Below are 24,799 nucleotides of genomic sequence, written 5' to 3' on the forward strand. Positions count from 1 at the left end.
CATCAGTCTTAGCAATATTTTTTTGGCTCTGTCTCCTCAGGCAAGGGCAACAAAAGCAAAAATAAACAAATGGGACTACATAAAAATCTTTTGCACAGCAAAGGAAACCATCAACAGAATGAAAAGGCAACCAAATAAATGGGAGAAGATATTTGCAACTGATATATCTGTTAAGGGGTTAATATCCAAAATATATAAAAAACTCAAACAACTCAATATCAAAAAACCAAACAATTCAATTAAAAATGGGTAGAGGACATGAATAGACATTTTTCTAAGGAAGACATACAGAGGACCAATGGACACATGAAAAGATGCTCAACTTCACTAATCATCAAGGAAATACAATTCAAAACCACAATGAGATATCACCTCACCCTGTTAGAATGACTGTTATCAAAAAGACAACTAAAAACAAGTGTCAAGGAGGTGGGGAAAAGGGGACTCTCATGCCCTGTTGGTGGGATTATAAGTTGGTGCAGCCACTATGGAAAACAGGAGGTTCCTCAAAGATTAAAAATAGAACTACCATATGATCCAGCAATTCCACATCTGAGTATTTATCTGAAGAAAACAAAAAACTAATTAGAAAAGATATATGCACCCCTATGTTCATTGCAGCATTATTTACAATATCCAAAATATGAAAGCAACCTAAGTCCCCATTGACAGATGAATGGTTAAAGAAGATGTGGTATATATATACAATGGAATACTACTCAGCTATTAAAAAGAATGAAATTTTGCCATTTGCAGCAAAATGGATGGACCTAGAGGGTAATATGCCAAGTGAAATAAGTCTGACAGAGAAAGACAAATATTATATGATTTCACTTATATGTGGAAACTAGAAAACAAAACAAATGAACAAACATAAAACAGAAACAGACTCACAGATATAGAGAACAAACAGGGAGGAAAGGGGGGTTAGGGAGTAAGTGAAGTAAGTGAGGGAGATTAAGGGGTACAAACTTCCAGTTATAAAATAAATGAGTCATGGGGATGTAGTGTCCAGCATAGGGAATATAGTCAATATTATTGCAGTAACTTTGTACTGTGGCAAACTACTAGACTTATGGTAATCAATTTATAATGTATATAAATGTTGAATCACTATGTAGTGTACCTGAAACTAATATAATATTGTAGGTCAACTCTACTTCAATTTAAAAAAGAAAGAAAAAATCCTTTTACGGAGTAAATGCATAGCTCTCATGGACTTTAAAGATAACCACAAGACTTTGAAGCCATCTGAAGCTTGTGTTGGATCTCCTCAGTCTATTGCCCCAGGCTCTGGGGAGGTCCTGGTCACTTCACAGTGCACAGTGTGTGTGGAGTTGTAAGAAACCTCTTCTGCAATATTCTCCCCAGTACCTCTCGTTACCTGCCATGTGTTAGGAGCTCTAGTTGAGTCTGTTGAATGACTAAACCTGTGATTTATGTAAGTGATTAATGGGAGTGGTGGGCTGGTAAGAAAGATGCTTCTCTGAGGAACCCTGTGTCCAAGTCTGACTCTTGTTCGCTTAGCTTAGCCTCAGAGAGAAAAGCCATAATCCTGTGGCTTCTTAGAAGATGCTAATTGAGTTACTCAAGTCACATTTCAGCCCTCACAGAAAATTAAATATCTTCAGAACAGCTTGATCCTTTATTCTGAAACCCTTGTGGCTTAAGCAGCTTTCTTCCATCTCCGGAAGTCCCTTTTCAGCGTTCCCGTGTGTGACAGTAATGAGCGCTAGAGAAATGCTCAAATGGATGGAATTACAGGCACAAAAGCCCTGTTGAGAGGCACAGGAAAAGCCTCTTTCTTTCTGATTTTTATAGTGATAGAATGAGAGCCAAGCTGTTCAGTGAATGTGGGCTGGAGCTATTGAGACTACTTAGGAGAGACTGGCGGGATCGCATCTATGCTGGAAATGGGTTGAGGAGGTTACTCTTTGGCACCTAAAAATGCTTTTCAAATGCCAGCCCCTTCATTTTTCATGATAGCTTGAAATTGGGCCTCCTTTTACACAGAAATCCCTTCAATTAAAACTTAGGTGTGAAAAGTACAAGTTGAAAGGCAAGGAGGTACCTAGGGATAGGCCAAGCTGCCTGGATTGGGGGCAGGGAGGTGACAGGACCCAGGACTGAATTGGGGAACTTCGGGGAGAGGGGAAGAGAGCCTTGGTCCAGAGCTCCCAGAAAATGCCTTCAGGAAGGATTGCCAGGGCAGACCCTGGGCTTGGGGCCTGAGAACAAGATCTAGCTCCACACTAGATTCATCTTTAAAAAAGCAGGTGCATGTGACTTGAGGCTAGTCCGGCTGTGACCATGAAACCCCATTCCTGTCCCTTTCCCAGGACTCAGCTGTGGTTGCTCTGGGGACAAAGACAGATGCCGTGTAGTTTTGTGCAGCTGGTGACATCTCAGGTGAATAGTGAGGGCAGTTCACTAGCTAGAGTGGTCTGGGGTTTTTGCTAGTGCAGAGTTTGTCAAATAACATGTGGTTTTCTGGATACATCTTACCCCTGAGCCCAGGTTTCCTTGGGACCCCAGAAGCATATCTTCTGGAAGAGCAGATATCTTGAAGAAGGCAGGTCTTGGGTAATTCTTCACCTCCAGTGGCCTCCACATAGGGGCTTGTTGGAAAATCTCTAAACCATAATATTGCTGAACTGCTTGTTGCAACAGAGTTGCTTGAAATCCACAGTGCCCATTCTCCTTGCAGCCACGAGACTCCAACCCAGTGATAACACTTCTTATCCTATTTCCAGGCAGACATCAATAGTGGATCACAGTTGCTGCCAAGCATGGCCTCAGGTCTCAGGTCATTCTTTTCTGGTGTTGCAGAAAGTTGTACTAATTGATTAGAATTGGCACTTGAAATAAAACCTATTTGCTGGAACTTCCCTCATGGTCCAGTGGTAAAGAATCCGCCTTCCAATGCAGGGGACACGGGTTCGATTCCTGGTCAGGGAACTAAGATCCCACATGCCACGGGGCAACTAAGCCCATGCACCACAACTACTGAGCTCACGTGCCTCAACTAGAGAGCCCGTGTGCTGCAAACTACAGAGCCAACGCACTCTGGAACCCACCCACGTGCCCTGGAGCCTGTGCGCCACAGCTAAAGAAGAGAAAACCCACATGCCACAACTAGAGAGAGAAAACCCACACACCACAACTAGAGAGAAGCCCATGTACCGCAACAAAGAGCCCGCATACCTCAACAAAGTTCCTGCGTGCTGCAACTAAGACCCAAGGCGGCGAAAAATAAAATAAAATTAAAAACAAAAAAACTTCTTTGCTATCCCTACTGTACTCATTTTTAAGGTTGCCATGGTCATAATCCAAAGTTGAAATGCACCAAATAAATGAGATTGGACCAAAGCTTCAGTTTAATGGGAGCATATGAGGAAAGATACATACTTTCCCACGTCAGGTGCCCTGGGACTGGCAGAATAGCTGGCAGCAGGGGTGGTTGCAGAGGATGGACCAGCACACAGAGGGTGGGAACTGAGGCCTCAAAGCTGTAGACAGTTCAACCTTTGGTAAACAAATGGATAGGCCATTCTCAGAACAGCTAGTGTAGCTGATGATGTTTTCACTCAACTGGCCTCACTGAGCAAGCTAGCAAGTTGTTTTAGTGTTGGTGGATTCGGGCTCCAAATGTGGAATCGGGCTTGGACCCTGTCAGGCCATCCCTTAAGGAAAGCCAAGCATGCCTGCCTCCCAAGGGAAAGAGGGGACCACCCCCACTCTGGCCAGAGCTCTTCTCTGGCACTGAAGCTGTGGCTGGCATGAATCCTGAGGCCCAGGGAGTCCTTGCTGGGAGCAGGAGTAAGAAAGAGTCAAGCCTAGAGACCTCGGAGGTGTTCCAGGCCTGGAAATACCAGGTTTATGAAGTTACATCTTTCACTACCTCTTCCTATGGCAGCAGACCCAGGCCTTACTTACTTTCTTTTTTTTTTTAACATCATTATTGGAGTATAATTGCTTTACAATATTGTGTTAGTTTCTGCTGTATAACAAAGTGAATCAGCTATACGTATACATATATCTCCATATACTGTCCCTGTTGTGTCTTCCTCCCACCCTCCCTATCCCACCCCTCTAGGTGGTCACAAAGCACCGAACTGATCTCCCTGTGCTTTGCAGCTGCTTCCCACTATCTATCTATTTTACACTTGGTATTGTATATATGTCAATGCTACTCTCTCACTTCGTCCCAACTTGCCCTTCCCCCTCCCCATGTCCTCAAGTCCATTATCTACATCTACATCTTTATTTCTGTCCTGCCACTAGGTTCGTCAGAACCGTTTATTTTTAGATTCCATATATATGTGTTAGCATACGGTATTTGTTTTTCTTTCTGACTTACTTCACTCTATATGACAGACTCTAGGTCCATCCACCTTACTACAAATAACTCAGTTTCACTTCTTTTTATGGCTGAGTAATATTCCATTGTATATATGTGCCACATCTTCTTTATCCATTCATCTGTTGATGGACACTTCGGTTGCTTCCATGTCCTGACTACGGTAAATAGTGCTGCAACGAACATTGTGGTACATGACTCTTTTTGAATTCTGGTTTTCTCAGGGTATTGCTGGGTCATATGGTAGTTCTATTTTTAGTTTTTTAAGGAACCTCCATACTGTTCTCCATAGTGGCTGTATCAATTTACATTCCCACCAACACTGTAAGAGGGTTCCCTTTTCTCCACACCCTCTCCAGCATTTATTGTTTGTAGATTTTTGGTGATGGACATTCTGACTGGTGTGAGGTGACACCTCATTGTGGTTTTGATTTGCATTTCTTTAATGATTAGTGATGTTGAGCATCCTTTCAAGTGTTTGTTGGCAATCTGTATATCTTCTTTGGAGAAGTGTCTATTTAGGTCTTCCACCCATTTTTGGATTGGGTTGCTTGTTTTCTTGATATTGAGTTGCATGAGCTGCTTGTATATTGTGGAGATTAATCCTTTGTCAGTTGCTTCATTTGCAAATATTTTCTCCCATTCTAGGTTTGTCTTTTCATCTTGTTTATGTTTTCCTTCACTGTGCAAAAGCTTTTAAGTTTCATTAGTTCTCATTTGTTTATTTTTGTTTTTATTTCCATTTCTCTAGGAGGTGGGTCAAAAAGGACCTTGCTGTGATTTATGTCATTGAGTGTTCTGCCTGTGTTTTCCTCTAAGAGTTTGATAGTGTCTGGCCTTACATTTAGGTCTTTAATCCATTTTGAGTTTATTTTTGTGTATGGTGTTAGGAAGTGTTCTAATTTTATTCTTTTACATGTAGCTGTCCAGTTTACCCAGCACCAATTATTGAAGAGGCTGTCTTTTCTCCATTGTTTAGTCTTGCCTCCTTTATCAAAGATAAGGTGACCATATGTGCGTGGGTTTATCTCTGGGCTTTCTATCCTGTTCCATTGATCTATATTTCTGTTTTTGTGCCAGTATCATACTGTTTTGATTACTGTAGCTTTGTACTATAGTTTGAAGTCAGGGAACCTGATTCCTCCAGCTCCGTTTTTCTTTCTCAAGATTGCTTTGGCTATTCAGAGTCTTTTGTGTTTCCATACAAACTGTGAAATTTTTTGTTCTAGTTCTGTGAAAAATGCCATTGGTAGTTTGATCGGGATTGCATTGAATCTGTAGATTGCTTTGGGTAGTATAGTCATTTTCACAATGTTGATACTTCAATCCAAGAGCATGGTATATCTCTCCATCTGTTGGTATCATCTTTAATTTCTTTCATCAGTGTCTTATAGTTTTCTGCATATAGGTCTTTTGTCCCCTTAGGTAGGTTTATTCCTATGTATTTTATTCTTTTTGTTGCAATGATAAACCTATTTGGATTTTTTGGCTTCTTTTTTTCTTCTATCAGCAAGGCTTTGGGAAAGGTGTAGCCACTTCCTCTGTGGTCATTGCTGTGCTAAGCAGGTCACTTGGGTCAGGCAGCATCAGTTCTGACACCATCCCAGGTTGAAAAGGGAGGCCACTAAAAGGAAATTTGAGATAAGCATCTTCTCCTATGACTTGGAATGACTGTGGTGGGAGCATCCAAGGAGTCAGGTTTTCCAGAAGCCTGTAGCATTAGCCACTGGCCAGCGCCTGCCCTTGAAGACAGGAAGTGAGACTTACACTTCTTTATTATTCACTCCCCATAACTCTGGTGCCTATATATCCTGTCTCGATTAAGATTCTACTGTTTGCTTGTAGCAGGAACCCATTAGAGCTTATCTGAGGGAAAGCAGGTGAGAGGTTATAAATTATTAAAAAGATAGAGGGATGTATTTGTCAAGCTAGGTTTGGTCATGCTCTGGTAACAATTAAACCTTAAAATCTCAGCGGCTTAACACAGCAAAGGCTTATTTCCCATACCACAAAGTCCAGCGAAATTTGGATGACTCTCCTAGGCAGTTCTGAGGACTCAGAGATCCAAGTGCTGCCGTCTTGTAGCTCCATCATCTGAGCACCAGGTGCCAAGGTCACTCCCAAGGGAAGAGAGGGGAACAAAGGATGGCACCCATTGGGTACTTTAAAAGGTCAGGCCTGGAGGTATCTCACTTCCCCACCCTCACCATGGAAGGAAGGCAGGGAAACGCAATCTGTCTGTGGGTCCAGGAAGATGACAATGAAACCCAGTCTGGTGAAAACAAAGCCTGACTCATGAGACAGAAGGGTATCTCACAGACAGACCAGGAGGGCAGGGGAAGCAGCCTGACCCAGGGAGCTGGAGCCAGGAACTGGAAAGCCACTGGGAACCCATACAGCTCCTGTCTCAGCCTTTCTGACTCTCTAGCAGACACCCAGTCCCTCATCTCTGCTTCTCTCTCCTTCATTTTCTTCTCTCTGCAGACTGACATTTTTCACTGTGCATGGCCATCCACAGACCTCTACTTTACATAAGTAGGGGCATTGTGGGTCAACTTTAGATTGCAAGGAGAAAAAAATCTAAGTGGTTCCGCTCCTATCACGCATCTACCCAATTCTAATCAACTCCAGCTAAGAGTGTTGGGTGGGGTAATTAGAGCCATTTGCAGGGCCCAGTGTAAAATGGAAATGCAGGGTCCCTTGTTCATGAAGCAGGAAAAAGGCTTTTTCCTTTCTTCCACAACCTCTCTTGACCTGCCATGGTGGGGCTTTTTATTTGCTACTTAATGTCGTACTCCTTGAGGCATGGGCTACTCACTACATGAGTACAAACCCTCACAGGCACAGGGGCCCCCTGGGACAAAAGCACTCAGGGCACACACCCAACCCTAGCCTCCCCTGCCCTTGAGCCTGGGCCCCCACTGGGGTGGCAGGTGGCAGCAGTTACTGATGGGGCAGGGAGTGGGGAGGACACATCAAGGGGCACAGGAGCAGGCAGGGGAAATCTGTCCTGGGGAGGCAGGGAGGAGATAGGAGGCAGGGCCACATACAAACCAAGACTCAAAGCCCCTGGGCCATGGTCCACTGTCCCAGCAGACTTCACTTACAAAGCACAAATTCAAAGAAAAAATGGTTAAGAATGTCCAAACGGCAACTGCAGAGCATTTAAACCCAAGCAGGGAGCTCCCTTCTTAGCGTGGAGTCCTGTGTAGCTGCACTGCTGGCAGGCCCAGGAAACAGCCCTGCGTACAGTGTTAACATGAATGTGGCTGCCCACACGTGTTCCTAGAGGGTCTGTTATTCCAGAAGAGGAGAAGGGTCAGGAGCTAAAAAAAATTCTGAAAGATGGTTTGCTAAATAGCTAGTAGGCACACATTTGACGTTATTATAATGACTCATATTTGGGGCTTCTTCTGGGTGTAAGGGTCTGTGAGCAGCTCAATTGGCATCCCGGGATATTGGGACAGTCATCATCACTGTAGCACTCTGCTCCTGAGCTCTTTGGAACCGTTTGTCATCCTTTCTCTTCTGAAATTCTCTAGCTTCAAGGCATGAGACCTGCTGGCTTCCCTCCTCCATCTTCAGATCACTCTCTCTCTCTTTCCTCGTGCTTCTTCTATCACCTGTCTCCCTCCAGATGGGGTGTGTCCCCCTCTCTACATCCCCAAATTTGGCTCAGACATTTCACTCTTACCTGAAGGCTAGTAGCTTCCAGTATTTCTAGGGACAGGAGCCCCTTTAAGGTGAGTGACTGACTCTTTTCCCAGAAAATTTTCACATCAGGTCGAGGGGACCCAGGAACACCTGCATCCCATACAGCTGTGGTGCTTGGTAAAAATGCCAGTTCCTGGGCCTTACTCTAAATCCAAACCAAATCAGAATCTCCAGATGGGGCCTAGGTATCTGCATTTTTACAAGCATTCTAGTTGATTTTGTGGCCTCAAATGTGTAAAAACTGTAGCCTTAGGGTATCAAGGATCTCAGGTCAGTGTCAAGAAACGCTGACCTAAACACTTCATCATAGTGATACCCTTGGCCATAACTAATGTGTCCTAAGTATACAGCTCCAGCCAGGACCTCTCTCCAATACTCCACTGCATGGAAATGGTTATTGGACTGTCCTTTTTCTTTTTAATTAATTTTTATTGGAGTATAGTTGATTTACAATGTTGTGTTAGTTTCTGCTGTACAGCAAAGTAAATCAGTTATGCATATACATATATCCACTCTTTTTTAGATTCTATTCCCATGTAGATCATTACAGAGTATTGAATAGAGTTCCCTGTGCTATACAGCAGTTTCTTATTAGTTATCTATTTTATATATAGTAGTGTGTATATGTCAGTCCCTATCTCCCAATTTATCCCTCCCTGAGAACTCTTGAAACCTACTATATACAGTTGATTCTTGCTTGTTTACCGTTTTCTACCAATCTGCACATCTGAATTTGGCTCCATCTGCAGTCGGGGCTGATGATTGATTGATTTCTTCTGACAGCTCTCAAAGGGCCATATCACCTCCTTACCAGGGCATGTGTGCGCCATCTGGCGGTAAACTGACCACACTGACTACAGGCTACACTGACCGTAGAAAATGCCGTGCCGTTTTCAGCAAATCATTTTTGCCCAACATAGGACTGTATGTATTGAAAGCATACCTTCACACACTTATTCTTCCCAAAGTTTTCATGTCTGTCAAATAGGCTCATCAGTGTCCAGGCTCAGTCGTCTGAGAGGCCTCCTCAGCTGTTTCCTACCCAATCAGACAGGGACACGTCCTGCCCATTCTTCTGCGGAAATACCTTTCGAATGTCTAGCTCCCTCTAGAACTCTACAGTCACCAACCGCATTTATCCACAACCTTGTCCCAAACTTTAACTACAAAGATCCTCTGGATATTTTCCCCCTGCCCCACCCCCTTCCTTCCCTGTCTCTTTCTCTCTCTCATCTCATTCCCTAGTTCTATTCCATATCCATCTATAGAGAGGATATCAAACACACGCTGATTTCAGTGTCATCCGCCCCTGCTTAAGAATCTACTGTTGGGCTTCCCTGGTGGCGCAGTGGTTGAGAGTCCGCCTGCCGATGCAGGGGACACGGGTTCATGCCCCGGTCCGGGAAGATCCCACGTGCCGCAGAGCGGCTGGGCCCGTGAGCCATGGCCGCTGAGCCTGCGCGTCCAGAGCCTGTGCTCCACAACGGGAGAGGCCACAACAGTGAGAGGGCCGCATACCGCAAAAAAAAAAAAAAAAAAAAATCTACTGTAGCTCTGCACTGCCTTGCACATACCGTCTACACCCCTCCACTTGGTCTTCAAGTGCTGCTGCCCCACATCCCTCTGCCAAGTATACACTTCAGCCTCGTCTCTACACACTCCAGCTGAGCCATTCTTCCTCCTTTCTCTCACCCTGAATCACGCAAGCTCCCCGCCCTGTACCTTTTCTCCAGCTGGTCTCCTGCATGGGATGCCCAGCCCTCACCCCTGCAGCCATCTCAGGCCACTGTGTCTTCAGAGCCACAGTTCAAGGCTCACTCTCTCTGAGAGCCTTCTCCGACTGCCATGTGCCCAGACTTCCCCGGCACCTCTGTAGGGGTTTGCTTCTCTGTAGCTCCCTCATCTCGTTGTGGTTTCAAAGTATTCACCTTCCTCAGATAGGTCGTAAACACAGCAGACACAAGAATCAAGATTTCTACTTATAGGAAGATTTTGGTGCACACAGAAGTGCTTAGTAAATGGTGGTTTTCTTTTATATATCTATATCTATCTATCTATCTATCTATCTATCTATATGTGTGTGTGTATATATATATCTTTATTGGAGTATAACTGCTATTCAGTGTTGTGTGTGTTAGTTTCTGCTGTACAACAAAGTGAATCAGCTATATGTATACATATACCCCCATATCCCCTCCCTCTTGGCATTTCCCTCCCACCCTCCCTATGCCACCCCTCTAGGTCATCACAAAGCATCGAGCTGATCTCCCTGTGCTATGCAGCAGCTCTCTACTAGCCATCCATTTTACATTTGGTAGTATGTATATGTCAATGCTACTCTCTAACTTCGTCCCAGCTTACCCTTCCCCCACTGTGTCCACAAGTCCATTCTCTACATCTGCATCTTTATTCCTGCCCTGCCACTAGGTTCATCAGTATAAATGGTGGTTTTCTGAAGAGTCACAGGCTTGGATCTTTAGAAAGACCTACCCACTCCAATATTGGTGATTGTTATATGTGGTCCGGAGAAACAAAAGACCCTCAACTGTTCATGTTATGACCTCACTGGCTTGTCCGAGTGCTTAAATGGAATAACTGACACTAAGACTATTTGTGGAAGCAAAATTATTGTGTTAGATTATGTGTAAATTACTCACATGAACCCCTTAGATCTTTGGGTAATTACACACTAAGAAAGGTGTCTGTTACCTGATCTGGGCCCTTGAGTTTTCTCAGGCTATTTTATGCAACAAAATAGGGACCAAGCAAACCAGCTTCTGCTCTCAATTCCCCTTGGCGGCCTAGAGGAGACAGGCTGGCTGGATGAGCGTGTTTGGGGCTGCTCCTGGGACAGCTGGATCTCAGCCATGCAAAAGCAGCACTTCCTGACACCTACCTGTGCCAGGGCTGCACTAGTGCCCACCCACATTGTCACCAAACCTCATTTAATTAAGTTGATTGCTTAAGAGATGACTGATTTATGAGTCTATATTGAAGCCACTTAGAAATTATTCTTAGTCCATTGGAATTTAAGCAAAAGTGGTTTTGATTGGCAAATGGGTCTTTGTTGAATTATTTTTAAGAATCTTTGGGCATATATACTGAGTTCTAAATAAAAGGCATGGGATGGTTCCTTAGGGCCCATAGATGATTAGTACGTTTTAAGAGGGGGAAGGTGCTCTTTGTTTTTTGGGTTGTGGTGTTGGCTTCACTTTCTTCCATCTGTGGTTTATCGTCTAAATTTTTTTTTTCTGTTGTAGGACCACCTGGCCCAGCAGGTAAGAGCCCATGGATTTTCCAAGTTCACGGGAAGGATATGGGTGGCTGGCTCCCCAGGATCACTCAGAAGGGACTGAGGCAGGGAAGGAAGAAGAGTCTGAAGGCAGCCTTGACTATCACTGTGTCCCCCTCCTTCTCTTTGCCCCAGTCAACAGCTCTCCTGTTCCCTCCCACTTGAGAACTTGCTATCACCATTCCCCACCTGTCACTGCTTCAGGCGGGGGCAGGGAAGGTAGAGAAGGAAAGGAAGAAGCCAGAGAAGATCTGGAAGAGGTGTCAATGCCTGGCCAGTTTCACTGGCTAAAGGAAATCATGTTAACTTCCGTGAAGATTTTTTTAAATGTTCCCATTTCCTGTGTTTTGATGCAGGACCTCCAGGAATTGGTGGGTTACCAGGACACAACGGATCAGATGGACAGCCTGGTCTCCAGGGCCCAAAAGGTGAAAAAGGAGCAAATGGAAAAAGAGGAAAAATGGGTATTTTGTCACTCTTCTAATTCATTTCCTTGTTTTCTGTCTCCATTATTGCATTTTGGACGAACCAAAGCTGGTGCAGTGGGGGAAAAGTGCTGCATCTCTGAATGCAAGGCTGTTTAATGCTTGCCTGGAAGCTGCTGTGTTCTGGGGCGGCAAGGACCTTCTCTTTGGTCCAGCCCTGATAAGATTTATATCCAGTCTGCCCGAGAGAAGCAGTATACCTGACAGCTGATGTCCACTCCTCTGCTTGCTCTGATGCAGACAGACAGATGGAAGGGTCAGGAGTGAGCAGTCCTGGGGAGGGGCACTACACGGGCTGTGAAGGCTGTCTGTGCTGGTACCCCACGTTCTTTCAAGGGTCGTTCCTGCCTGACCTGCTCGCTGCCTCCTCCTGCCCAGAAAATTTTTGTGTTTGACTGAAAATCAGTTGACTGATATTGACCCCTAGGTTTTCCTGGCTGGAGGAATCACTAGAATGATTTGAGTAGAAAGGCAGCATCCAGGCTGACACTCAGGTTGTGTGGTCACACAGCTGTCAGGGTCTCCTGTCCAGGGGTCACAGGACTATTAAGAAGATGTGGCTGGCATCTCTGAGAGACCTCCTCTGCCCTGCTGTGAGTGGTGACATTGCCACCACCCAAGCAAAGACCTGGAAACACCAAGGTGTCAGATGTCTCAGGGAGCAGTGACCAGCAGGGGCTCAGGTGAGGCCTGGCAGGGTCTGGGGGCTAGAGGCTGGGGCAGGGCGAGTTCTGAGGGGCTCTGAGCACCAGTCCTGGGAAGTCCATGGGGAAGGCCGGGGCAGAGTCACCTGGAGAGAGCTGGCACATGGCACAGTGGAGGCTTGAGGGCAGGGGTTAGAGACTCCTCAGGATGCTTCGAGGAAGGCCTGGTTCTTAGCCACAGCTGAGGGTGGAGGCTCCACCAACCCTCTTATCTATTTTCAATCTCTTGGTTACACTGCCCCAACTCACCTGGACAGGCCCCAGGCTAGAAGAACCACTAGAACAACTCTTCCAGACAACACAGGAACCCCTTCCAGCGTTTCTGCTCTTAAACAATTTGAGTGAGAGCCAGTGGAAAGGGAGAAAATTGTTGAGGGGCTCTGCCACTTGCCAAAGCCTGCATATCTGTGTTCCCAGGGGCAGCCTCTGTGAAAATGGGCCCATGCAGCCCATGTCAACTCCGTCCCCAGAAGTCCAGCAGTTACAGCCAGAACTGCAGAGCAGAATGGACCCTTACATGTCAGATAATAACTATAATTATAAATGAATATCAGCATCAATTAATGATGACCGTCAGTGTTCAGGCACTTGGTTTATCCCAGAAAGACCCCGGAAATGGGATCCAGTCCTGAGGATTCAGTAATGAGTATTATGAGAGCCAACAGTGAGGGGGAGGGACCACCATACAGCACTGGATGTGGGTCAGGTGAGAAAGGGGTAGCTCCAAAAAGGTCTGAGACAGATCTCTAGCTTTGAAGAGATATGCTTAGCATGTAGCCCACAACCCAGTGAGGGCAGAAAAGAAAAAGTCTGTTTATTTCTGTAAGACATATTTATGTGGCAGGTATTATTCTAGATGCTGGAGATCCAGAAATGAAAAAGCTGACAGAATCTCTGCCCTCATGAGGCTGACATCCTAGTCTGGGCAGATGGACAGTGAACAAGATAAATAAGTAGAATATATTGTCTGTTACGCGGTGCTAAGTGCTAAAGAGAAAAATAGAGCAAGGGGAGGGGATAGGAAGTTTGTAGGGTGGGGCGTGACTGTAGGCTGGGAGGCCAGGTGAGGCCCCCTGAGAAGGGACCTTTGAGCAGACACCTGGAGGAGAGGAGAGCGCAGGTGGCGGACTGTCTGGGGGAGAGGGTTCCAGCGGAGCCTGTAAGTCCAGTGTGCCTGCAGACGCTGAGGAGTGGCAGGGAAGCCAGCGTAGCTGGACAGAAAGGATGAGAGGTGAGCATGGTCAAGTTGAAACCAGAGAGGTAACAAGACCAAATCAGGTTAGCCCTGAGCATTTTAAGAACTGGGGTTTGTACTCAGACACCTGCCCTGCACACCTCCCTGGCAGCCACACAAAGGAGCCTACAGGAGGGAAAGGAGGAGGCTTTGAAAAGCCTAGCTCTATGAGTAGGTTGTTGGAAGCATTGCTCAGCCCTCGGCCAGCCTAGGCTCTAGCCTGGACCATCCGACGTCAGAGCAAGGGCTGTGCTGTCCGCGTCACCCTGCCAAAGCCCCACAGCTCTGCTTTCCCTCCCCTGCTCCCTTCCTGAGCCCAGGATGGATTCCCATCCCACACAGCAATCAACAGAATTGCAGGGAGTGGGAGGCGGGACCAGAGCTGGCAGGGCCACGGAGGGGAATTGACTTTATTCCGGGAGCCGTGAGAAGCCACGAAGGGGTTTCAAGTAGGTGAGTGACATGATCAGATCTGCCTTTCTGTAATACCCCCACCACTGCTGGTGGGGGACACACTGGAGCGAGCGCACAAGCGCTGCTGTTAGGGAAACAGGGCAGAAGCTACTCAGCGTGAGGGCGGAAGGGATGCAGGTGAGGTGTGCAAAGGCCGATGAGCTGAGTGATATTTGGGGGTGAACTCAACAGGACTTGGGGGAAGGTGGATATGAGAAAGAAGGGGAAGGGCTCACCAAGACCGACTGTGAGATTTTCATCCTGCCTGACTGCTCTTCCCTGAGGTGAGGGGCCCCAGACTGACTCAGGTCCAGGGAGAGTCATGGCTCAGCATGGGATGTGCTGAGTTTGAAAAAATGCCTTGAAACATCCAGGAGGAAGTGTCGGGGGGGGCCTTGAAGATGCAGGTCTGCAGTTAGAGAAGTCCCCGGGGCTAGAGGTATACATTAGGGCGTCACCCAAGGCAATGGGCTTGTGGGCTAGGGTGCAGTCTCTTAGGGAGGGAGCTACCGGCAGAGGAGAGCCTGGGTCAAGCCCTGAGAAGTAACAGCATCTAGTGACCAAGTAGAAGGGGAGGAGCCAGCAAAGGAGGCCAAGGACAGACTGAGCAGCAGGAAGAACAGCAGCAGAGGGTGGGAACATTCGTCAGCAAATACTTATTGAGAGGGTTCCAAGTTCTAGTGGGGAAACAAAATAGATGTAGCCCCTATTGTGGAACTTTCCATCTTTGGTGGGGAGGCAGACATAAATAGTCGACACAAGTACATCTGTAATCGCAATGTGAGGTGCACATTTGAAGGAAAGAACAGGGTGTTATAAGCTACAGCGCAGAGACGGCGAGTCGGGAGGTAACGTCTGAGGTCAGGCCTGAGGGATGAGGGCGAGGCGGAGGGTGGCCCAGGTGGAGGGCACACACCTGCCAAGGCCCTGCTGGGGCAGCTGGGGGAGGGGGTGTGCAGCAAGGTGAGATGGGAGGCGGGGGCCAGGCCCTTCCAGAGCCTTCACGTTAGTGGTCTGGGTCTCTCTGTCAGCCACAGGGCCTCATGCAGGATGTGACCTGCTGGGCCAGGGTCATGGCTGTGGAGAAGGAAGGGCCGTCATTTCGGCTGAGAGTTCCAGCATCGTTAGTGGTTTGCCAGGCAAGGGGTGGGAGAGGGGAGGAGTGGGCGTGCATTCCACAAAGAGGGAACAACAAGTGCTATTACCAAAATCAGGAAAAAGAGACTGTGTTCCACAGAGATAGGACTGGGTTAGGCTGGACCGTGCCCTCTAGCAGTGATCCTCTGGACAATAGTAAATAGCTGACCTTTACTGTCAGGCGCGTTACCAAGTCCTCTCTACACTCACCTCATTTAGTCTTCACAGCAACCCCAAGGAGATGGGTATTTTTACCAGCCGTATTTTTCCCAGATGAAGAAACCTTATCTTTCTGTTTTCCAAACAGGTCAGGCCCACCCTTGTCCCAGGGCCTTTGCACTGCTGTGGCCCGGCCCTTCTTGAGGCCCGTCCTTCCCACAGAGCAGATCTCAGCTTATAAGTCACTTCCTCTTCAAGATCATCCCTGACCTCTGTGTCTGGCCCCTGCCTCACCAGCTCAGTCACATTCCCTGCTCTTTTCCAATAACATATCCCTCCCTGAAATTCTCTCCCAGTTGTCGCCTGTTGATATGCTGATGGTCTGACTCCCTAGGGAGAACGTGAGGTCCGTGAGAACCAGGCCATGTCACTCTTGCTTAGACTCAACCTCCAGAGCCTGGAACAGCCAGCGAAAGAGGGCAATCAAGTCATGGTTGAACTAATGGACATAACTTGTCCAATGTCCAAAAGCTAATAAGTGGAGGAGGTGGGACTTGAGCCCAGGCCTCTCTGACTCCTGGACCCCTGCTCTTAAACACGACTGCACTAAACGTCTAGGCTTGAGGGGGTTGGGCCCAAGCTGTGAGAGCGACGTTACTGGAGGTGCCGCAGAGCAGGAGCCGAGGGAAGGAAGGCTGGGCCTCGGGAGCTAGTGCTGTTAATTGTCGAAGGATAATGCTGAGCCTGACCCTGAGTTTTCCTGGGAGGGTGGGAGAGCGCCAGCCCTTCAGAGAGGCCCGCAGGACGTGTGCAGGAACGCACAGTTCAATGAGTACTAACCCGTCAGGCAGACAGAATGGTCCCTGCTCTCCTGGCAGAGGGGAGCCAGGAAAGGAGTTCCCGGGAGCACCTGCCTCGAACCCCGACTGGCTCTGAGGCCTTGGGCGGGTCAGTCCCTCATCGGGCCTTGGTCTCCTCTGTATGCTAAGGAGGTTGTCTTCCAACAACTCCAGCATGGCTTCCGGTTTTTAAACAGCCTGCTCTAGTGTTTGCCTATGAAGGAGAGACTATTACTTGGCATAGCTCTCAGCCAACCCCAGCTGAGGCTCAGTAAATAATTAATGAGTGAAAAATGAAGGAATGCATGAATGAGAAGAATAGAACATAATTTCTGTCCATAAGAGCTTACAGTCCTGTTGAAAGAGAAGATGTAGTGTATATACAGGATGAATTCAATAACTGGTTATTCTGATATGGAGATGCTTTATACTACACAGCAGAGAATACTGCTAGAAGAAAAATCTGAACTTTCCTGTACAGATAATGAACAAATAGAATCCAGTGGAGAGGACGGATCGTACAGTAGAGACAAGTGTAAAGGACAAGAGAGATAAGTGTGATCAACATCTTGGAGACAAACAGAGGGGAGATGGGGAGGGCATTGCAGGGGGGAGAACAGAAAGGCCACGCTCGGAGGAACCTCTAAGGAGGCTGCCCCTGCATCTAAGAGGGGACCCAGGTGAGCCTGGGGTGGGGTCAGGGCCTTTAGCTCCATGTCTGCAGGAGGCCGCCGGGAGCCACTGCAGGCTCTTGGGAAGAAGACTAACCTGACGAAACCAGAGTTTAGAGCTTTAGACCAAAAGCTGTTTCCAGGATATTGAAATACGAAGATAACCCTCAATGTCTGACCTTAGGGATGCTAAGAACAAGGGTGCAGTAGGCCAGAGCCAGAGCTTGAAGTCTTGGTTTGGGTCCCGGATCTTCCACTTACTAGCTGTGTGCACTTGGGCAAGTTACTTAATCACTCTGTTTCCTTATCTGTAAAATGAGAACAGTCATAGTATCAGCCTCATAGTGTTGTAAGGAAGATTAAATTAATTAATATATATATAAAGTGCTTAGAATAGGGCCTGACACATAGCAAGTGCTATGTGAGTGTTAGATATTACTGTTGTTGGTGTTTCCAAGGGTGAGGAAGGAAATCTGAGCGGAAATGCCTGTATTTATTTGAAAACACCGACTTAGATTTAGAGAGAATTGGACTTACATGTTGTCAATTTTGCAACTAGCGTCTTTTTCGGAGTTTGACGTGCTATGCCTCAAAACCAAGCATTTTCTTTCTCTCCATCTGCCTCTCACTTTCTCACTCAAGAGTTAATGCCTCAGTGTCTTCTCTAAGAATCGAATCTCCACCAAAACAGAAATAAACGCCCTCCTCCTTATTCATCCCAGTCTTGGGTCTGGGTTTTGCCCAACACCCTCGGCTCCCTTTCCTCTGCCTCAGTTGGTGATAGATGGTCCTGCCAAAAATAAGATGTCCTCCCTCACCCCTTGCAGTGAAGATGATGGCGTTGACCCCAGCTGGTCACACAACCCCAAACTCTAAAGCTGGGAAACCAGCTTGTTTTGAGTGGGCGCCACTGGGGAAGGAAAATAGCAGAAAGCCACATCCAGTGCCCGAGCGAAGCAAGAGGAATCTGGCCTTTCTTTCCTGGCAGAATGTGCTGACTCAAAGCCTGCCAGGAATCACGGGACAACAATGCCAGGGTCCAGGCCACACAATGTTTAACAGTGTCCCTGTGCACAGCTGAATCAGGGGAAGGTAGAAAGTGCCACATTCAAGTCCTCTGATGAGGTGGCGGTATACTTCTGACACACCATGGCCCGTGCGTGGCCAAGACAAGGGAAAACTTTGCGGAGGCAGCAAAGACGGTACGTAGACAAAACATCCCCTACCCTTTCTTAATGAAAGCTTAAAAATTATCATGCACACACAGCTGAGAGTCAGAATACATCCATAAACAAAGGTCCTTAATATCCTGAGCTTTAAACACCTGCCCCTGTGCAGGCTGCATTATAACAGCTGCATTACAGTATGAACGTTTTTCTATTTCACACCTTGCCTTTTTGAGAAAGGGGGAAAATGCATAAGAGGAAGGAATTAAAGAAAAGAAGGGGAAATCAAACGATGGTGCTGAGAGGCTCTTTGCGACTAGAATAAATGCCTGAAAAAAGAAACCCCTTAAGTAACTAGAAGATACCATTTCCCTGAGCATTGCTGAATGTAGGTCATGTGACACCTTTAGAAGGTATCAGTTATACTCGGTGCATTGTGCTGGCTGGACACTATGGCAACGTTCTCTTTTGTGTCCTTCAGATAATGTGCTAAATCGCCTATTTAAAATACTGACAAAAGAACGTGTGCTCATGCAGAGGTCCCTGATTAACAGAGGTCCCTGCTCTTCTTCACATCCTCTTCCACTGTGTCCCCAGCAACTCCATCAGTGCAAGATGACACCCAAGATCACCCCTGGCAGAGGCAGGGAACCAGGGGCTTCTGACCCCCATCTACAGCTGAATTGCACGTTTTCCACTGAGTTGTTTTTTTTTTAGTAGTTGGCTGAAATCTAGCAAATGTTTCTTTGTTCACCACATTTTTTAACAGTGATCAACACTTTAAGTTTCTTTCATACACTGCTGACTTCCTTGGGATGGTCTGTGTAGGGTGCCTTGAATCTGGAAGACCTTTTCATTCCCTCGGCTTAAAGGAAAGCTGCTAAGAGCTCCAGATGTATGTTTTAGGGAATAATGGCCTCCGACGGCAGTGCAGAGTATTACAGCGCGATCTGTGGTGTGATGTGATATAATAACCTCCCCATTGCTGCAAGGGCTTGAAAGGAGCCAGTCGGGTGGTGGAGAGGGGCTTTCAGGGTTGGATGGGAGGTTAATCTAAGTGACCCCTAAGGTGCCTTCCGATCTGGAATTCTATGATTCTCTTGGGGCAGCTGTATAGGAATCCTATGGGGCTGGTAGGAAGTTGGGGGTAGGGTTCAGAATTGGTCTTAAATCTGGGGGGAGGACAATTGCAATGGCACAGAATGACAATTGGAGAATGGGGATTGGCCGGGTTGATGGGGCACAGGAGAGGGGTGAATGGGCAATCACTCAGCCAGGACCTATAAGAAGGGGCTTGGGACTGGCAAGGTAATTAGAAAAAACAGTGAATGCTAAGCCCTCTTGGTTAAAGAGGTTGAGAGAAACTGAAGTTTTGCACTAAAACATGCCTCTGGCTCTTCCCTATTGCCTGAAATCTCTGCCACTTTGAAAAATATCTCTATTGAGCAGTATCTCCAGGAGGCTCTTGTCAAAATGAGCAAATGGGGGCTTCCCTGGTGGTGCAGTGGTTGAGAGTCCGCCTGCTGATGCAGGGGACACGGGTTCGTGTCCCGGTCCGGGAAGATCCCACATGCTGCAGAGCGGCTAGGCCTGTGAGCCATGGCCGTTGAGCCTGCGCATCTGGAACCTGTGCTCCGCAACAGGAGAGGCCACAACAGTGAGAGGCCCACATAACGCAAAAAAAAAAAAAAAAAAAAAAAAAAAGAGCAAATGATCCCTGCAATAGGGTATCGTATTAACTGATCCATATCTGGCAATACCTTTGCACAATAGTAAGTAATCACTTTCCTTCTCAGTGTGCCTAGGTGCTCATGAGTTCTAACAACTTTTTAATAGATTTTCTACATAAATAATCATGTCGTCTGCATATAAAGACAATATTAATTCATCCTTTCTAATCTGTTTGCCTTTATTTCTTTTTCTTTGCTTTATTGCACTGGCTAGAACCTCCAGTACAGTGTGAAATAAAAGTGATGAGAATAGATACCATTGTCTTTTTCCTGACCTTAGGGGGAAATCATTTAGTCTTTCATCATTAGGGATGATGTTAGCTGTAGGTTTTTTCATAGATGCCCTTTTTCAGATTGAGGAAGTTTCCTTCTATTCCTCTTTTTTTCATAAATTTTTATTTATTTATTCATTTATCTTTGGCTGCTTGGCTGCTTTGGGTCTTCATTGCTGCACGCGGGCTTTCTCTAGTTGTGGCGAGTCGGGGCTACTCTTCGTTGTGGTGTGTGGGCTTCTCATTGCAGCGTCTTCTCTTGTTGCGGAGCACAGGCTCTAGGCACACGGGATTCAGTAGTTGCAGCACGTGGGCTCAGTTGTTGTGGTGCGTGGGCTCGGTGGTTGTGGCTTGCAGGCTCTAGAGAGCAGGCTCAGCAGTTGTGGCGCACAGGCTTAGTTGCTCCGTGGCATGTGGGATCTTCCCAGACCAGGGCTCGAACCTGTGTCCCCTGCATTGGCAGGCGGATTCTTAACCACTGCACCACCAGGGAAGTCCCCTTCTAGTCCTCATTTGATGAGAATTTTTATTAAGAATGGGTGTTGAATTTTATCAAATGTCTTTTCTGCCTCCACCAAGATGGTCATATAATTTTTTTCTTGCTTAAATTATTAATATACTACATTACATTGACTAAATGATTAAACTACTTTCAGTAGTTTAAACTACAGTTTAGAGACATTTGGCTGGGCAGTTAAACTACTTTCTGCTCAGTTTAATCCTTTTGAAGCTTGTTTTTAAGCTTTGTTATGATAGATCCACAGCAGCCTTGACTCTTGGGCTAATTTAGCCTCACTACTAAGAGAAGACTTTCCAAGGACTCGACCTAACAGCGCACCATTCTCTGAGATCTCTCTGCTTTGACTGGTGGGAATGAGAACCTTTCCCTGTGCAAGCTCTGAGAGTTGTGTAGTGAGTGGCTTTCTTTTCATTCTTTTCCCTACCTTGTAGACTTTCACCCTGCACAGACTATTACTCTGACAAAGACTTGAGGAAACACCTCTGAAGTTCTCCAGAGCTCTTTCTACATGATTACCCCCTCTCTCATATTCTGTCTCATGAATCCTAGCCACCTTTATCTCCCCAAACTCTACTTTTTGTCTCCTCACCTCAGTGAAATTGCTGGGCTTTGTTTAGGTTCCCCCTCCCTGAGCTGCTGTGTGGAAACTACTATGAGCCGAGGCAATCATATTATGCATGTTGTTTGCTTCCTTTCTCCCAGGCATCAGAATACTATGCTGCTGTAGTACAATGCTCAGGTGAGTCACTGCGTAGAACTTGACTATTCCTAGCTGTGGATGGTAGGACTGTAGTTCCTATAGTGATGCCTCCCTCTGAGCAGAGACAGAGATTTCTTCCATTATATTTTGTTCACACTATCACCATCCCTTGTAATGCTTGTCCTAAAGCAGCTTTACCTGTTTTGCTACTTTGATTAAAAGCATTTTGCATTGGAATGTCACAGAAAAGGGCATTGGAGTTGGAATCAAGATTTTTGCTTCTCACTTAGCATCAATTGTAACCCCTGAGGCCTTAGTTCCAACTTCTATAAAATGAGAGTAAGGATAACTGACCAGCCTACCACTCCAATGTTGTGAGAAATATACCAGATAATGCAGAGGACAACATCCACCCTTATGGTGCCAAACAAACCCCTCTGAGTTCTCAGTCCTTCCTGCTGGGGTGAGGAGGGCGTGGGGTGGGGGAGGGCAGACTTCCAATTAGGCTTTACCTTCTTTCTGCTCTTGCTGTGACTGTCCTTCTAGGGGTTCACTCCTCTCCAACCTGTTGGCCCAGCCAAACGTCTCTAAAAAGAATTCAACAGAACCACCTGGAGATACTATTCTTTCATGAACTGAGAACATGCTGCTGTCCTAAAATGGTTATGAAGTGTTATGTATTTGGTTTCTGAAGCTACTTCACCTTAAAAATACAAAGTACAATATTACAAAGTAGCTACTGTGCCAGAATTTCCTGCACAACAGGCTAATAAATCATTTTTCTCTCAGGGCCACCTGGAGCCACAGGAACTCCAGGGGAAAAGGGAGACCCTGGTGAGCTGGGCTTGACTGGAAACGAGGGCCCAGCAGGGCAGAAGGGTGACAAGGGAGACAAAGGGGACGTGTCTAATGATGTGCTTCCTTCAGGTAAGGGGCTGGCGCTCAGGCCCTCTCCCAGGGTGAATGGGCCCAGAAATTGGCCTGGCTTCTAGTACCAAGGCTGCTCCGGGTCTTTTCTCCTTAGCTGCCTATGTGCCCACCTGTTTCGCAGCATGTTTTAGAGTTCTGTGCTTTCAACAAGGAGAGAACCATGCATGTAAGCCCAATGTTGGTGAGACCAAATCTGATATCTAAGCATGAGCAGTTGAGATAATGCAGGTCTAAGTGTCATGGCTGGATGGATTTTGGATGAAGGAAGCTTCCTTTTTCCAAATAGCTATTAAATCCAGCACAATCCAGAACAAGGCAAGTAAGCGAGCAATTTCAGATACCTCAGAGGACAACAGACAGAAAGCACAGCTTCAGAGTTGAGCTAGAGCCATCCTCAGGCCCTTATCCTAAGACTTTTGACATAGAATTGGGGCAGACATCGTTGCTGATCTTCTTTTTCTGGTTTCCAGCGCAGGTTAAAAACAGATAATTGCTGTGTATGGGGGAGGAGGTGGAGGCACAGCAAGCCTCAGAAAGACAATTACATGGTGGAAAGAGTAGGTGACAGCTGGTGGTCATGGCACAGAAAGAGGCAGAAGAATTTCAAAAGCACACTACTTTGGAGACCATTTATACCATAAAAACATAACTATCCTATTAATGTGTTCAATAAGCATTTTTTAATATCAGAGAACACCATTTATGAATTAGGGATTTTGCTAGTAGCTGGAAATAGGAATATGAAAATGAGTTAAGACAATATCTGTCCTCAAGAAGCTAGGATGATAGATGTTCAGAACAATGACCCTGAATCAGTTGCCCATCCAGCCATTCAAAATTTATTGAGCACCTGCTATTTGCCAGGTACCGTGCTAAGACCAAAGCACCAAGGAAAGATCAAATTAGGTTTAGCATGCTTTGTTTAACAAACAGGGAAGCTGCCATGCAAAATATGTAAAATTTAATAAGTGTTTTGACAGGATCATATATATGTGAATATACTTTGAAAATATAAGTTCATGTTATACTCAGTTATACAGGAAATCTACACATCCAGAATACCACACTCCCCTATACTACCAGACAAGTGAGGGTGACCACAAACCATTCAGGAAAGCAACATCTCTGAGTGTACCCCAGTTCTAGAGAACAGGCCAGAGCTGAGTGTGTCCTCTTGGCCAGAGAGCAGAGAAGGAATAGGAGGGTTGGACTGTGTTTGCCTGCCTACAGATCTCTGCCCCTTCCACAGTGGGCTTAGACCCACTGTTAGCCTCTGTGACCCCTGCTTGCCCACTCTAAAGCAACTGAAAGTGCTTATTTGGTGGGGCTGGGAAGAGGCAGCTAAAGAGATCTTAGATCACCAGTCAGCCCAGGAAAGGAGGGTAGAACAAAAGGATTGAATATCCCAGCCTAGCGGCATCTTTATAAAAGTTCCATAACCAATGGCCCCTGCAAAGGGCTGTACCCACACTGGCCACCTGAAGCTGGAAGTGTGTAGGGATTCCACCTGCTGATGTGTAGAGAATCCAACTGTCCGAGCACTCACCCTGATGACTTCAATGTATTCTCACAAGTCAGGACAAGGAGTATGAGACAATCTGGAAATGAAGAACCAGTCTCAGAGGGTTAAGCTGCCTGCCCAAGGTCACAAAGCAGGACAGGAGCCCCTGATTTCTTCCACCACATAGAGGCAAGTTTCTCATACCTGACATCTTAGGAAGAAAACATCTTAGGAAGAAAACATCTTAGGAAGTTTTTAAAAATACAGATGACCAGCTTCCCCACCATTTTGATCTAATTGATCTGGGATGGGGCCCAGGCATTAGAATTGTGTTTGAGCTCCTTGGGTGATTCTAATAAGTAGTCAGGGTTGAGCTTTCCCAACATCAGCCAACGAAAAAAGGATGAGCTTAGGAGCAAGACACCCCTAAGGGTGAGTCCCAGCTCTATTCCAGTTGTGACCTGGGGCAAAGCACTGAACTTCCGTGAGACTCGGGTCACTGAGGAACTGCTGATACTATCTCACAGAGTGGCTGAGAATGACAAAGGGGAGGAGATTTATAAAATTCCTAGCACAGTTCCTGGCACATAGTTGGAACTCAGCACCTGCTATGGGTGCTCCCTCGACTCTGTGTGAACAAGTGCTGGAGGACAGCTATGTCTGGGAAGGGGGACTCAGCAAGCCTTCCTGGAGATGCTGGGTCCCCTTCTCCCTTGTGTGAAGCCCATCTCTGCCAATGGCTCTTTAATCAACCCCCATCCCTCCTTCTCTCTCTCTTTCTCCAGGTGCCAAAGGTGACCAAGGCCCACCCGGCCCACCTGGGCCCCCGGGCCCTCCGGGTCCCCCAGGGCCCCCTGGAAGCAGAAGATCCAAAGGCCCTCGTCAGCCAAACATGTTCAACGGCCAGTGCCCAGGTCACCCACCCCTGCCCC

The 24,799-nt window shown here is 46.6% G+C and overlaps 1 protein-coding gene across 1 annotated transcript in view; it reads left to right on the plus strand.

Annotated features, from left to right (window-relative positions):
- GLDN (gliomedin) overlaps positions 1-24,799 on the plus strand; it is a 65,706-nt gene that overhangs the window by 33,416 nt on the left and 7,491 nt on the right. The window contains exons 3-6 of the mRNA XM_060098378.1: positions 11,335-11,352; positions 11,723-11,830; positions 22,226-22,363; positions 24,653-24,781. Of these exons, the coding sequence (XP_059954361.1) occupies positions 11,335-11,352; positions 11,723-11,830; positions 22,226-22,363; positions 24,653-24,781 (393 nt within the window). The remainder of the gene's footprint in view (positions 1-11,334; positions 11,353-11,722; positions 11,831-22,225; positions 22,364-24,652; positions 24,782-24,799) is intronic.

This window comes from Mesoplodon densirostris, chromosome 4 (assembly GCF_025265405.1).
Source record: "Mesoplodon densirostris isolate mMesDen1 chromosome 4, mMesDen1 primary haplotype, whole genome shotgun sequence".
Taxonomy (NCBI): Eukaryota; Metazoa; Chordata; class Mammalia; order Artiodactyla; family Ziphiidae; genus Mesoplodon; species Mesoplodon densirostris.